This window comes from Pantherophis guttatus, chromosome 7, assembly GCF_059756535.1.
Source record: "Pantherophis guttatus breed Tessera chromosome 7, ASM5975653v1, whole genome shotgun sequence".
NCBI lineage: Eukaryota > Metazoa > Chordata > Lepidosauria > Squamata > Colubridae > Pantherophis > Pantherophis guttatus.
Genome location: NC_142069.1, coordinates 5683741 through 5695737, shown reverse-complemented (window position 1 = coordinate 5695737; position 11997 = coordinate 5683741). Strand labels below are relative to the sequence as shown.

The following is an 11997-nucleotide window of genomic DNA, read 5'->3' as shown; positions in this document are numbered from 1 at the left end:
TCCTCCATTTACAGACAGAGGCAGTTCCACAGAAATGGCCCTCTAGATCAAGTATCTCTCAAGCCATCAAAAGTTTATCTCGAGTATCTGTCAAGCCATCCAAAAACAGTCAAGGGTTCATTTCTTTAGAAAGGTAACAGGAAATAGCCAAAATATAAATCTTGGAGCAGGGGCCTCGATCTGCATTGTGACTCTCCTCTGTCTACCTGACTTCTTCTGGTCTACAAGCAAGAGACTGGTTTCAATTGTGAGTATTTTGCAGGGTAGGTTACTATGTGATGTTTTTTTTATGGGCTGCAGCCAGTGGTGGGATTCAGCCAGTTCGCACCACTTCCGGAGAACCGGTTGTTAACCTTCTGAGCAGTTTGGTGAACTGATTGTTGGAAAAAAATCATTAGGTCAGAGAACCAGTTGTTAAATTACTTGAATCCCACCATTGGCTCTAGCCACTGTAGAAGCCATCTTGTGCAAATGCTTGAATTACGCTCTTCCCATCCTGGATATCGTCACCTGTTGTTTGCATCTTTGGGTTACTACAACTCGACCTTTGGTCAGAAGCACAAGGATTGTTAAATTAATGATGGTTAACGTAGGCAAAGAGGTTTAAGATTTGTTGGAAGGAAAATCCCTCTGGTTCAGTTCCAAGCTGGGAGAAAGACATTGGAAATAAAATAGAGGCTGGAGGCTGATTGGAAAGAGGGTCCGTGAATTGATGAAGCAGAACAAACCAACGACATGTAATTCTGGGAGAGCTGACAAAATGGAGTTTAGACTGGGTAGGTTTTTATACCTTCTGGATTCCTATGGGGTCATGTAGGGGTCACGAGCCTTCCCTTCCCTGCCCTTCCTTCTCTTCTATCTAGAAATGTAAACAATCTGGTTGGCCTCCATCTGAACATGTGGAAAAGCTGGTCTTTATTAGCCATTGGCTATATTCAACCTCAAACTAATTCTTTGCTAAATTAAAGTGTTTCTTCTTCTTCTTCTTCTTCTTCTTCTTCTTCTTCTTCTTCTTCTTCTTCTTCTTCTTCTTCTTCTTCTTCTTCTTCTTCTTCTTCTCCTTCTTCTTCTTCTCCTCCTCCTCCCCCTCCTCCTCCTCCTCCTCCTCCTCCTTCCCCTTCCTCCTCTTCCTCCTCTTCCTCCTTCTCTCTCTCTCTCTCTCTCAGCAGAAAAGTTCTACTTGAAGGACCAACCGACCAATTGCACAGCCATGTTGCTGCTATGGATCCTCTCCCTGGCTGCCTCCTTTCTCCTGCCTGCAACTGGGGAGGTGGTACAAAGTTTCAGTACATGCAGTCAGTTCTTTTTGGATGAAAAGCCCCCTAACCTGGAGCCAGAGAATTTGGCCAGAATCTGCCAGAGGTATAACAACAGGTATCATTTTGCCACAATGTACGACACAGATCGGCGCATCCCCGTGTTCTCAGCGTATAAATATCAGCCTGGTAAGGCTCCAAGATGGGACGAGTGGATGATTGAACCGCAGGTAAGAGAAGTTCCTATCCTGAAGCTAAACATTCATCAAATGGGGGCCACCTTAAAGGAACAGTCAGTAGTTAGGAAATAAAGCAAGACAGTGCATTTAAGAATTATTTGTATATAATTATTTCCAGGATTCATCCGGTGCTAGGCTGGAAGGATTCTGTTCACCTCATTGTCTACCTTGGCAAGGTCTTACTTCCATCTGATTCTTTCCCAAAATGTTGTGGCCCGTCAGCGGCCAGTGCAGCTAGTAGCTGATTCTGACAGTGAGGAGGTTGGTGTGGTGCTGCGCCAGCAGCCTGTGCAGCTGGCACTCGAATCGGACAATGAGGAGGTTGGAGAAGATGTGGTGCCAGAGGCAGGGATTCAGCCAGGGCCTTCATAACCTCCAGAAGTTCCCTTAAGTGAAGAGGACGAAGAGGAGGAGCCTCTTCTCGATGCACGGGTGCGCAGAGCTGCCAAAAGGCAGGAGTGGCGCCTCAGGAGGAGGTCTCCTCGAGAGTAAGGCTTGGGGCTAATTGGCCACTCCCTTAGCCTATTTAAGGAGGAACGCCGACTGGAAGCAATTTGCAGGGAACAACTCAGTTTACATACCTTCGTGTCTTGTCTTGCTTATCTTATCAGCTTCCTGCAAATTGCTTCTGGGCATTCTGCCAACCACAGTAAGCTTTCAGTATTATTCTTTGAATTCTTGGCGGCTTTTAATGCAGTTAATTAACAGCCGTTGTTGTACAAAACTGGTTTATTTAGTAAACTAAGGTTGGAACGGACTTCGTGTGTGCTGCGTTCTTTGGGGTCCGTAGCTGGGGCAGAACAGAAAAGAATCAAGTTCAGAGATCACCCCAAACCCAATATTTCACGCTCAATCAATGTGTGCTCTCTACTAGAAGATGGTTTAAAGTGGGCTTCTCAAGAGCATCAATCTGGGGTTTCAATTTCCAGAATCCTTACAAACTTCCCTGTGGGCTCGGATGCCTGGAAGATGCCATCCAACCTGCCTTTGCAGAGTATCCCACACCCCATTCCCTGGCTGACTCACTGTAGATCTTTCCCCAGATTCAAGATCTTTGACTCAGTGTTGTGTAAATGCTAACCAGTCACGTTGCTTGTCTTTTCTTATTCCTAGCTTGCCCTGCCTGGGGATGATAATCGAAAGAGCATGGAACTAGAAGCCGATTGCGGAATCGACATCAATGTCCTTGAAAACAGCCAGGCTGTTGAACGGGATTACAAAGACGGCGTTCTTTACGACAAGGGACACTTAACACCACCGTCCCATCAACCGGACCAGGCTAGCAAAGATGCAACCTTCACTTTAACCAACATTGTGCCCCAGTTACGCCAACTCAATACTGGAGAATGGAGATTATATGAGGAAAGTATGAAGAAATCTACTAAAGGGTGCCTTGATACATATGTCATTGTGGGTGTGGTGCCCGGCAATAAATCCATCAATGACAGAGTGAATGTACCCAGTCATATCTGGGCTGCAGCTTGTTGTGTGTTAAAAAACAATGAGAGAAAGTCCTGGGCAGTCCTTGCACAAAATGATAAGAATAAGGTAGTCCATCATAGCTTGGTGGACCTGCAAGCACAACTTGCTAATCTCTATGGGAAGGAAGTTGATCTTTTCGATAATGCTTGTAATGCACCGGATGTCTCGCAAAACTGAACTCACACAGCAAATAAAAGCAAAGTACAAATGTAGTAGCTTACTTGTTCAGCCTATGGAATGAAAGCGGTTAATTGTAATCCTGGCTTGTTCTGTGTGATTGTATTCCTCAGGGTGGCAAAAATCCAGGCCGTTTGATTAGTTTACGGTAATGATTATTATGGGAATCCAGCAAATAAATTAATCCAGTAGCCAGATTAAGGGTCTAGAGTTGACAGAGCTAAAATGGTTATCTCAATTTACAGGTTGTATAGGATTGATCATTTCAACACATGTACAATATAACCAGTGGTGGGTTGCTCCTGGTTTGGTCCGGTTCTATAGAACTGGTGGTAAAACCGATGGGAGGCTCCGCCCACCCACCATGATGTCATCATGGGGGAATCTGCGCATGCCCGCATGTGCTCCCTTTGCGAACTGGTAATAAAGGTACCTGAGTATAAATTGTGAAAAAGGGAAGTGCAGTGAGAAGGAATGAGCACTGATGCTGAACAGGAGTTATGCTTGATACAGATAATCCTCGAATTATGACTGTTAAATGAGTGTTCTGACAGTGCTGAAAAAAAGTAATTTACAACCAGTTCTTGCACTTAAGGACCATCGCAGTGTCAACACAGTCAGCTCAAAATTGGGGTGATTGGCAACTGGCATGTGTTTACGATGGCTGCAGTGCAGAGGTAGGTTTCAGCAGGTTCTGACCAGTTCTGGAGAACCAGTAGCGGAAATTTTGAGTAGTTCGGAGAACCGGTAGTGAAAATTCTGACTGGCCCCGGCCCCATCTATTCTCTGCCTCCCGAGTCCCAGCTGATCGGGAGGAAATGGGGATTTTGCAGTAACCTTCCCCTGGAGGGGGGTGGGAATGGAGATTTTACAGTATCCGTCCCCTGCCACGCCCACCAAGCCACACCCACAGAACCAGTAGTAAAAAATTTTGAAACCCACCACTGCTGCAGTGTCCAAAGATCACCATTTGCAACCATCCCGGGGGGCTCCTGATAGGTAAAGTCAAAAGGGGGAGCTGGTTTTGTTTAATGACCTCAACAACAAAGGTTGTAAAAGCAGGTCTGACTCACTTAATGGTTACATTGCTTAGTGACAGAGATTCTGGTCGCAATTGTGATTGCAAATTGATGCCTTCCTGTATTTACCTGCTTCTGATGCTTTGTCAATAAATGCTTTTTCTTAGTTCTTGCAATAAACTTGCTTATCAAAGATCTGTGTCCTTGTGTCACTTTCAGTAAATCAACCTGGAAAAGCTTGATCATTCTGTTTTATCAGTCAAACGAGTATGGGGCAGGGAGAAGGCGTATTGCTAAATAATTTCATTCCTCCCCCACTATTTTGTCCTTGTTGATTGATTGATTAACTGCCATTAAGTGCCATCAATTTTTTTTTATGGACAAAGGATGGATGTTTGGTGTTGTAATTTAGGTCCAACAGTCCTGAATTCTTGAGTTCTTCACTTAAAAGCCTCTGGATCCAATATGACTTAATTCTAAATAAGTATTAATTAATTAATTGATTGATTGATTTTTAATTAATTAATTTTTAATTAATTTTAAATTAATTAATTCTAAATTCATTCTAAATAAATAAATAAACATCGAATTGTTAACTAGGGCATACAAAACCTTTGCCAGACCAATTCTCGAATACAGCTCGTCTGCCTGGAATCCACACTGTATAACAGACATTAATACAATTGAGCGAGTCCAGAGGTATTTCACGAGAAGAGTACTCCACTCCTCTGCTCACCATAGAATCCCTTATGCCTCCAGGCTCAAAATTTTAGGCTTGGACAACCTAGAACTACGCTGACTACGGTCTGACTTAAGCGTAGTACACAAAATTGTCTGCTACAACATCCTACCTGTCAATGACTACTTCAGCTTCAACCTCAATAAGACACGGGCAAACAATCAATACAAACTTAAAGTAAACCACTCCAAACTCGATTGCAGAAAATACGACTTCAGCAACAGAGTGGTCAATGTCTGGAATGCACTACCTGACTCTGTTGTTATGTCCTCAAACCCCCCAAACTTTAACCTTAAACTGTCTACTGTGGACCTCACCCCATTCCTAAGAGGTCCGTAAAGGGAGCGTGCATAAGCGCACCAGCGTGCCTTCCGTCCCTGTCCTACTGTCCCCATTTATTCGTACTCATTTCCTGTGTTCATGTCCATAAGTTTATACTTACACCTGTTTTCTTGTACATGTTTGGCAAACTAGATTTATATATATATATATAAAATTTATATTTTGCTGATAAAGAAATAGGTGTCTTGATAGAAAAACACTTAATATACTGTATATATATATTAAGTGTTTTTCTGGCCTTGGAAAAGATCCTGGCGGAGGCCAAAAGCAAATCAGTTTCACACTGTTGCTTAAAAAAGGCATTGATTTGCCCATATCCTCAGCTGAGGGCTTTATATCCCTCTCCGAGCTGATTTACAGAATCAGCATCTTGCCTCCACAATCTGGGTCCTCATTTTACTGACCTCAGAAGGATGGAAGGCCGAGTCAACCTTGAGCCGGTCAGGATCGAACTCCTGGCAGTGGGCAGAATTAACCTACAATACTGCATTCTAACCACTGCCCCACCAGGAAGAAGAATGAGAAAGGGAATAGGAGAAGAAGGAAGGAAGATAAGGAAGATAAGGAAGGAAGGAAGGAAGGAAGGAAGGAAGGAAGGAAGGAAGGAAGGAAGGAGATGGAAGGAAGGAAGGAAGATAGGGCAATAGCTCTTAGACTTATCGACTGCTTTTCAGTACTTTCCAACTCTCTATAAGCAGCTTGGAGAGTCAGCCTATTGCCCCTAACAATCTGGCTCCTCATTCTACCAACCTTGGAAGGATGGAAGGCTGAGTCAACCTTGAGCCTGGTTAGATTCGATCTGCCAAACTGCTGGCAGATCAGTGATCAGCAGAAGTAGCCGGCAGTACTGCACTCTTAACAACTGCGCCACCGCAGCTCTTTTATAAATATCAACCTGGTGGGACCGGAAGAAGAAATGACTGGAAGATTGAACTGCAGTAAAAGCAGTTTCTAGTTTATGTTAAACATTCATGAAATGGAGGTGAACTTAGAGGAGCTATCAGAGGTGAGGAAATATGGCAAGATGGTGAAGTTAAGAATTATTTGCACTTTATTAATTCCAGTCTTCAATAAGAGCTAGACTAAAAGAATTTTGTTGGCCTCATTGTTGACTGCACCTTATATTATATTTCCCCTATTTTTGGTTTTTATTTCGCTCTTGGAAATTGTCTTTTCTTTAGGTTTGCTCTTTGCAACATGGCTGATATCCAAAACACCTTGCTGATATTTGCTGTCCCCTTCTCTGGAATTGAACGGGACGGGGGCCAAATGTCGAGAATCTGTGGGCTACTTTTTAGTTTCGAGTTGTTGGCTTCCAAAACTGTAACATGAACTGCTTCCTCCATTTACAGACAGAGGCAGTTCCACAGAAATGGCCCTCTAGATCAAGTATCTCTCAAGCCATCAAAAGTTTATCTTGAGTATCTGTCAAGCCATCCAAAAACGGTCAAGGGTTCATTTCTTTAGAAAGGTAACAGGAAATAGCCAAAATATAAATCTTGGAGCAGGGGCCTCGATCTGCATTGTGACTCTCCTCTGTCTACCTGACTTCTTCTGGTCTACAAGTAAGACACTGGTTTCAATTGTGAGTATTTTGCAGGGTAAGTTACTATGTGATGTTTTGTTATGGGCTGCAGCCAGTGGTGGGATTCAGCCAGTTCGCACCACTTCCGGAGAACCAGTTGTTAACCTTCTGAGCAGTTTGGTGAACTGATTGTTGGAAAAAAATCATTAGGTCAGAGAACCAGTTGTTAAATTACTTGAATCCCACCATTGGCTCTAGCCACTGTAGAAGCCATCTTGTGCAAATGCTTGAATTACGCTCTTCCCATCCTGGATATCGTCACCTGTTGTTTGCATCTTTGGGTTACTACAACTCGACCTTTGGTCAGAAGCACAAGGATTGTTAAATTAATGATGGTTAACGTAGGCAAAGAGGTTTAAGATTTGTTGGAAGGAAAATCCCTCTGGTTCAGTTCCAAGCTGGGAGAAAGACATTGGAAATAAAATAGAGGCTGGAGGCTGATTGGAAAGAGGGTCCGTGAATTGATGAAGCAGAACAAACCAACCACATGTAATTCTGGGAGAGCTGACAAAATGGAGTTTAGACTGGGTAGGTTTTTATACCTTCTGGATTCCTATGGGGTCATGTAGGGGTCACGAGCCTTCCCTTCCCTGCCCTTCCTTCTCTTCTATCTAGAAATGTAAACAATCTGGTTGGCCTCCATCTGAACATGTGGAAAAGCTGGTCTTTGTTAGCCATTGGCTATATTCAACCTCAAACTAATTCTTTGCTAAATTAAAGTGTTTCTTCTTCTTCTTCTTCTTCTTCTTCTTCTTCTTCTTCTTCTTCTTCTTCTTCTTCTTCTTCTTCTTCTTCTTCTTCTTCTTCTTCTTCTCCTCCTCCTCCTCCTCCTCCTCCTCCCCCTTCCTCCTCTTCCTCCTCTTCCTCCTTCTCTCTCTCTCTCTCTCTCTCAGCAGAAAAGTTCTACTTGAAGGACCAACCGACCAATTGCACAGCCATGTTGCTGCTATGGATCCTCTCCCTGGCTGCCTCCTTTCTCCTGCCTGCAACTGGGGAGGTGGTACAAAGTTTCAGTACATGCAGTCAGTTCTTTTTGGATGAAAAGCCCCCTAACCTGGAGCCAGAGAATTTGGCCAGAATCTGCCAGAGGTATAACAACAGGTATCATTTTGCCACAATGTACGACACAGATCGGCGCATCCCCGTGTTCTCAGCGTATAAATATCAGCCTGGTAAGGCTCCAAGATGGGACGAGTGGATGATTGAACCGCAGGTAAGAGAAGTTCCTATCCTGAAGCTAAACATTCATCAAATGGGGGCCACCTTAAAGGAACAGTCAGTAGTTAGGAAATAAAGCAAGACAGTGCATTTAAGAATTATTTGTATATAATTATTTCCAGGATTCATCCGGTGCTAGGCTGGAAGGATTCTGTTCACCTCATTGTCTACCTTGGCAAGGTCTTACTTCCATCTGATTCTTTCCCAAAATGTTGTGGCCCATCAGCGGCCAGTGCAGCTAGTAGCTGATTCCGACAGCGAGGAGGCTGGTGTGGTGCTGCGCCAGCAGCCTGTGCAGCTGGCACTCGAATCGGACAATGAGGAGGTTGGAGAAGATGTGGTGCCAGAGGCAGGGATTCAGCCAGGGCCTTCATAACCTCCAGAAGTTCCCTTAAGTGAAGAGGACGAAGAGGAGGAGCCTCTTCTCGATGCACGGGTGCGCAGAGCTGCCAAAAGGCAGGAGTGGTGCCTCAGGAGGAGGTCTCCTCGAGAGTAAGGCTTGGGGCTAATTGGCCACTCCCTTAGCCTATTTAAGGAGGAACGCTGACTGGAAGCAATTTGCAGGGAACAACTCAGTTCACATACCTTCGTGTCTTGTCTTGCTTATCTTATCAGCTTCCTGCAAATTGCTTCTGGGCATTCTGCCAACCACAGTAAGCTTTCAGTATTATTCTTTGAATTCTTGGCGGCTTTTAATGCAGTTAATTAACAGCCGTTGTTGTACAAAACTGGTTTATTTAGTAAACTAAGGTTGGAACGGACTTCGTGTGTGCTGCGTTCTTTGGGGTCCGTAGCTGGGGCAGAACAGAAAAGAATCAAGTTCAGAGATCACCCCAAACCCAATATTTCACGCTCAATCAATGTGTGCTCTCTACTAGAAGATGGTTTAAAGTGGGCTTCTCAAGAGCATCAATCTGGGGTTTCAATTTCCAGAATCCTTACAAACTTCCCTGTGGGCTCGGATGCCTGGAAGATGCCATCCAACCTGCCATTGCAGAGTATCCCACACCCCATTCCCTGGCTGACTCACTGTAGATCTTTCCCCAGATTCAAGATCTTTGACTCAGTGTTGTGTAAATGCTAACCAGTCACGTTGCTTGTCTTTTCTTATTCCTAGCTTGCCCTGCCTGGGGATGATAATCGAAAGAGCATGGAACTAGAAGCCGATTGCGGAATCGACATCAATGTCCTTGAAAACAGCCAGGCTGTTGAACGGGATTACAAAGACGGCGTTCTTTACGACAAGGGACACTTAACACCACCGTCCCATCAACCGGACCAGGCTAGCAAAGATGCAACCTTCACTTTAACCAACATTGTGCCCCAGTTACGCCAACTCAATACTGGAGAATGGAGATTATATGAGGAAAGTATGAAGAAATCTACTAAAGGGTGCCTTGATACATATGTCATTGTGGGTGTGGTGCCCGGCAATAAATCCATCAATGACAGAGTGAATGTACCCAGTCATATCTGGGCTGCAGCTTGTTGTGTGTTAAAAAACAATGAGAGAAAGTCCTGGGCAGTCCTTGCACAAAATGATAAGAATAAGGTAGTCCATCATAGCTTGGTGGACCTGCAAGCACAACTTGCTAATCTCTATGGGAAGGAAGTTGATCTTTTCGATAATGCTTGTAATGCACCGGATGTCTCGCAAAACTGAACTCACACAGCAAATAAAAGCAAAGTACAAATGTAGTAGCTTACTTGTTCAGCCTATGGAATGAAAGCGGTTAATTGTAATCCTGGCTTGTTCTGTGTGATTGTATTCCTCAGGGTGGCAAAAATCCAGGCCGTTTGATTAGTTTACGGTAATGATTATTATGGGAATCCAGCAAATAAATTAATCCAGTAGCCAGATTAAGGGTCTAGAGTTGACAGAGCTAAAATGGTTATCTCAATTTACAGGTTGTATAGGATTGATCATTTCAACACATGTACAATATAACCAGTGGTGGGTTGCTCCTGGTTTGGTCCGGTTCTATAGAACTGGTGGTAAAACCGATGGGAGGCTCCGCCCACCCACCATGATGTCATCATGGGGGAATCTGCGCATGCCCGCATGTGCTCCCTTTGCGAACTGGTAATAAAGGTACCTGAGTATAAATTGTGAAAAAGGGAAGTGCAGTGAGAAGGAATGAGCACTGATGCTGAACAGGAGTTATGCTTGATACAGATAATCCTCGAATTATGACTGTTAAATGAGTGTTCTGACAGTGCTGAAAAAAAGTAATTTACAACCAGTTCTTGCACTTAAGGACCATCGCAGTGTCAACACAGTCAGCTCAAAATTGGGGTGATTGGCAACTGGCATGTGTTTACGATGGCTGCAGTGCAGAGGTAGGTTTCAGCAGGTTCTAACCAGTTCTGGAGAACCAGTAGCGGAAATTTTGAGTAGTTCGGAGAACCGGTAGTGAAAATTCTGACTGGCCCCGGCCCCATCTATTCTCTGCCTCCCGAGTCCCAGCTGATCGGGAGGAAATGGGGATTTCGCAGTAACCTTCCCCTGGAGGGGGGTGGGAATGGAGATTTTACAGTATCCGTCCCCTGCCACGCCCACCAAGCCACACCCACAGAACCAGTAGTAAAAAATGTTGAAACCCACCACTGCTGCAGTGTCCGAAGATCACCATTTGCAACCATCCCGGGGGGCTCCTGATAGGTAAAGTCAAAAGGGGGAGCTGGTTTTGTTTAATGACCTCAACAACAAAGGTTGTAAAAGCAGGTCTGACTCACTTAATGGTTACATTGCTTAGTGACAGAGATTCTGGTCGCAATTGTGATTGCAAATTGATGCCTTCCTGTATTTACCTGCTTCTGATGCTTTGTCAATAAATGCTTTTTCTTAGTTCTTGCAATAAACTTGCTTATCAAAGATCTGTGTCCTTGTGTCACTTTCAGTAAATCAACCTGGAAAAGCTTGATCATTCTGTTTTATCAGTCAAACGAGTATGGGGCAGGGAGAAGGCGTATTGCTAAATAATTTCATTCCTCCCCCACTATTTTGTCCTTTTTGATTGATTGATTAACTGCCATTAAGTGCCATCAATTTTTTTTTATGGACAAAGGATGGATGTTTGGTGTTGTAATTTAGGTCCAACAGTCCTGAATTCTTGAGTTCTTCACTTAAAAGCCTCTGGATCCAATATGGCTTAATTCTAAATAAGTATTAATTAATTAATTGATTGATTGATTTTTAATTAATTAATTTTTAATTAATTTTAAATTAATTAATTCTAAATTCATTCTAAATAAATAAATAAACATCGAATTGTTAACTAGGGCATACAAAACCTTTGCCAGACCAATTCTCGAATACAGCTCGTCTGCCTGGAATCCACACTTTATATCGGACATTAATACAATTGAGTGAGTCCAGAGGTATTTCACGAGAAGAGTACTCCACTCCTCTGCTCACCATAGAATCCCTTATGCCTCCAGGCTCAAAATTTTAGGCTTGGACAACCTAGAACTACGCTGACTACGGTCTGACTTAAGCGTAGTACACAAAATTGTCTGCTACAACATCCTACCTGTCAATGACTACTTCAGCTTCAACCTCAATAAGACACGGGCAAACAATCAATACAAACTTAAAGTAAACCACTCCAAACTCGATTGCAGAAAATACGACTTCAGCAACAGAGTGGTCAATGTCTGGAATGCACTACCTGACTCTGTTGTTATGTCCTCAAACCCCCCAAACTTTAACCTTAAACTGTCTACTGTGGACCTCACCCCATTCCTAAGAGGTCCGTAAAGGGAGCGTGCATAAGCGCACCAGCGTGCCTTCCGTCCCTGTCCTACTGTCCCCATTTATTCGTACTCATTTCCTGTGTTCATGTCCATAAGTTTATACTTACACCTGTTTTCTTGTACATGTTTGGCAAACTAGATTTATATATATATATATATAAAATTTATATTTTGCTGATAAAGA

The 11997-nt window shown here is 43.6% G+C and overlaps 2 protein-coding genes across 2 annotated transcripts; both read left to right on the top strand.

The window, feature by feature from the left end:
• Positions 1-1172: 1172 nt before the first annotated feature.
• LOC148112756 (endonuclease domain-containing 1 protein-like) lies at positions 1173-4320 on the top strand. Its single transcript, XM_087873199.1, has 2 exons — positions 1173-1486; positions 2609-4320. Exons 1-2 carry the CDS (start codon positions 1211-1213, stop codon positions 3152-3154), a joined length of 822 nt encoding a protein of 273 aa, XP_087729325.1. The 5' UTR covers positions 1173-1210; the 3' UTR covers positions 3155-4320.
• Positions 4321-6804: 2484 nt separating this feature from the next.
• LOC148112755 (endonuclease domain-containing 1 protein-like) lies at positions 6805-10886 on the top strand. The gene is made up of 3 exons (XM_087873198.1): positions 6805-6855; positions 7736-8052; positions 9175-10886. The coding sequence occupies exons 2-3, from the start codon at positions 7777-7779 to the stop codon at positions 9718-9720; spliced, it is 822 nt and encodes a 273-aa protein (XP_087729324.1). The 5' UTR covers positions 6805-6855; positions 7736-7776; the 3' UTR covers positions 9721-10886.
• Positions 10887-11997: the final 1111 nt, after the last annotated feature.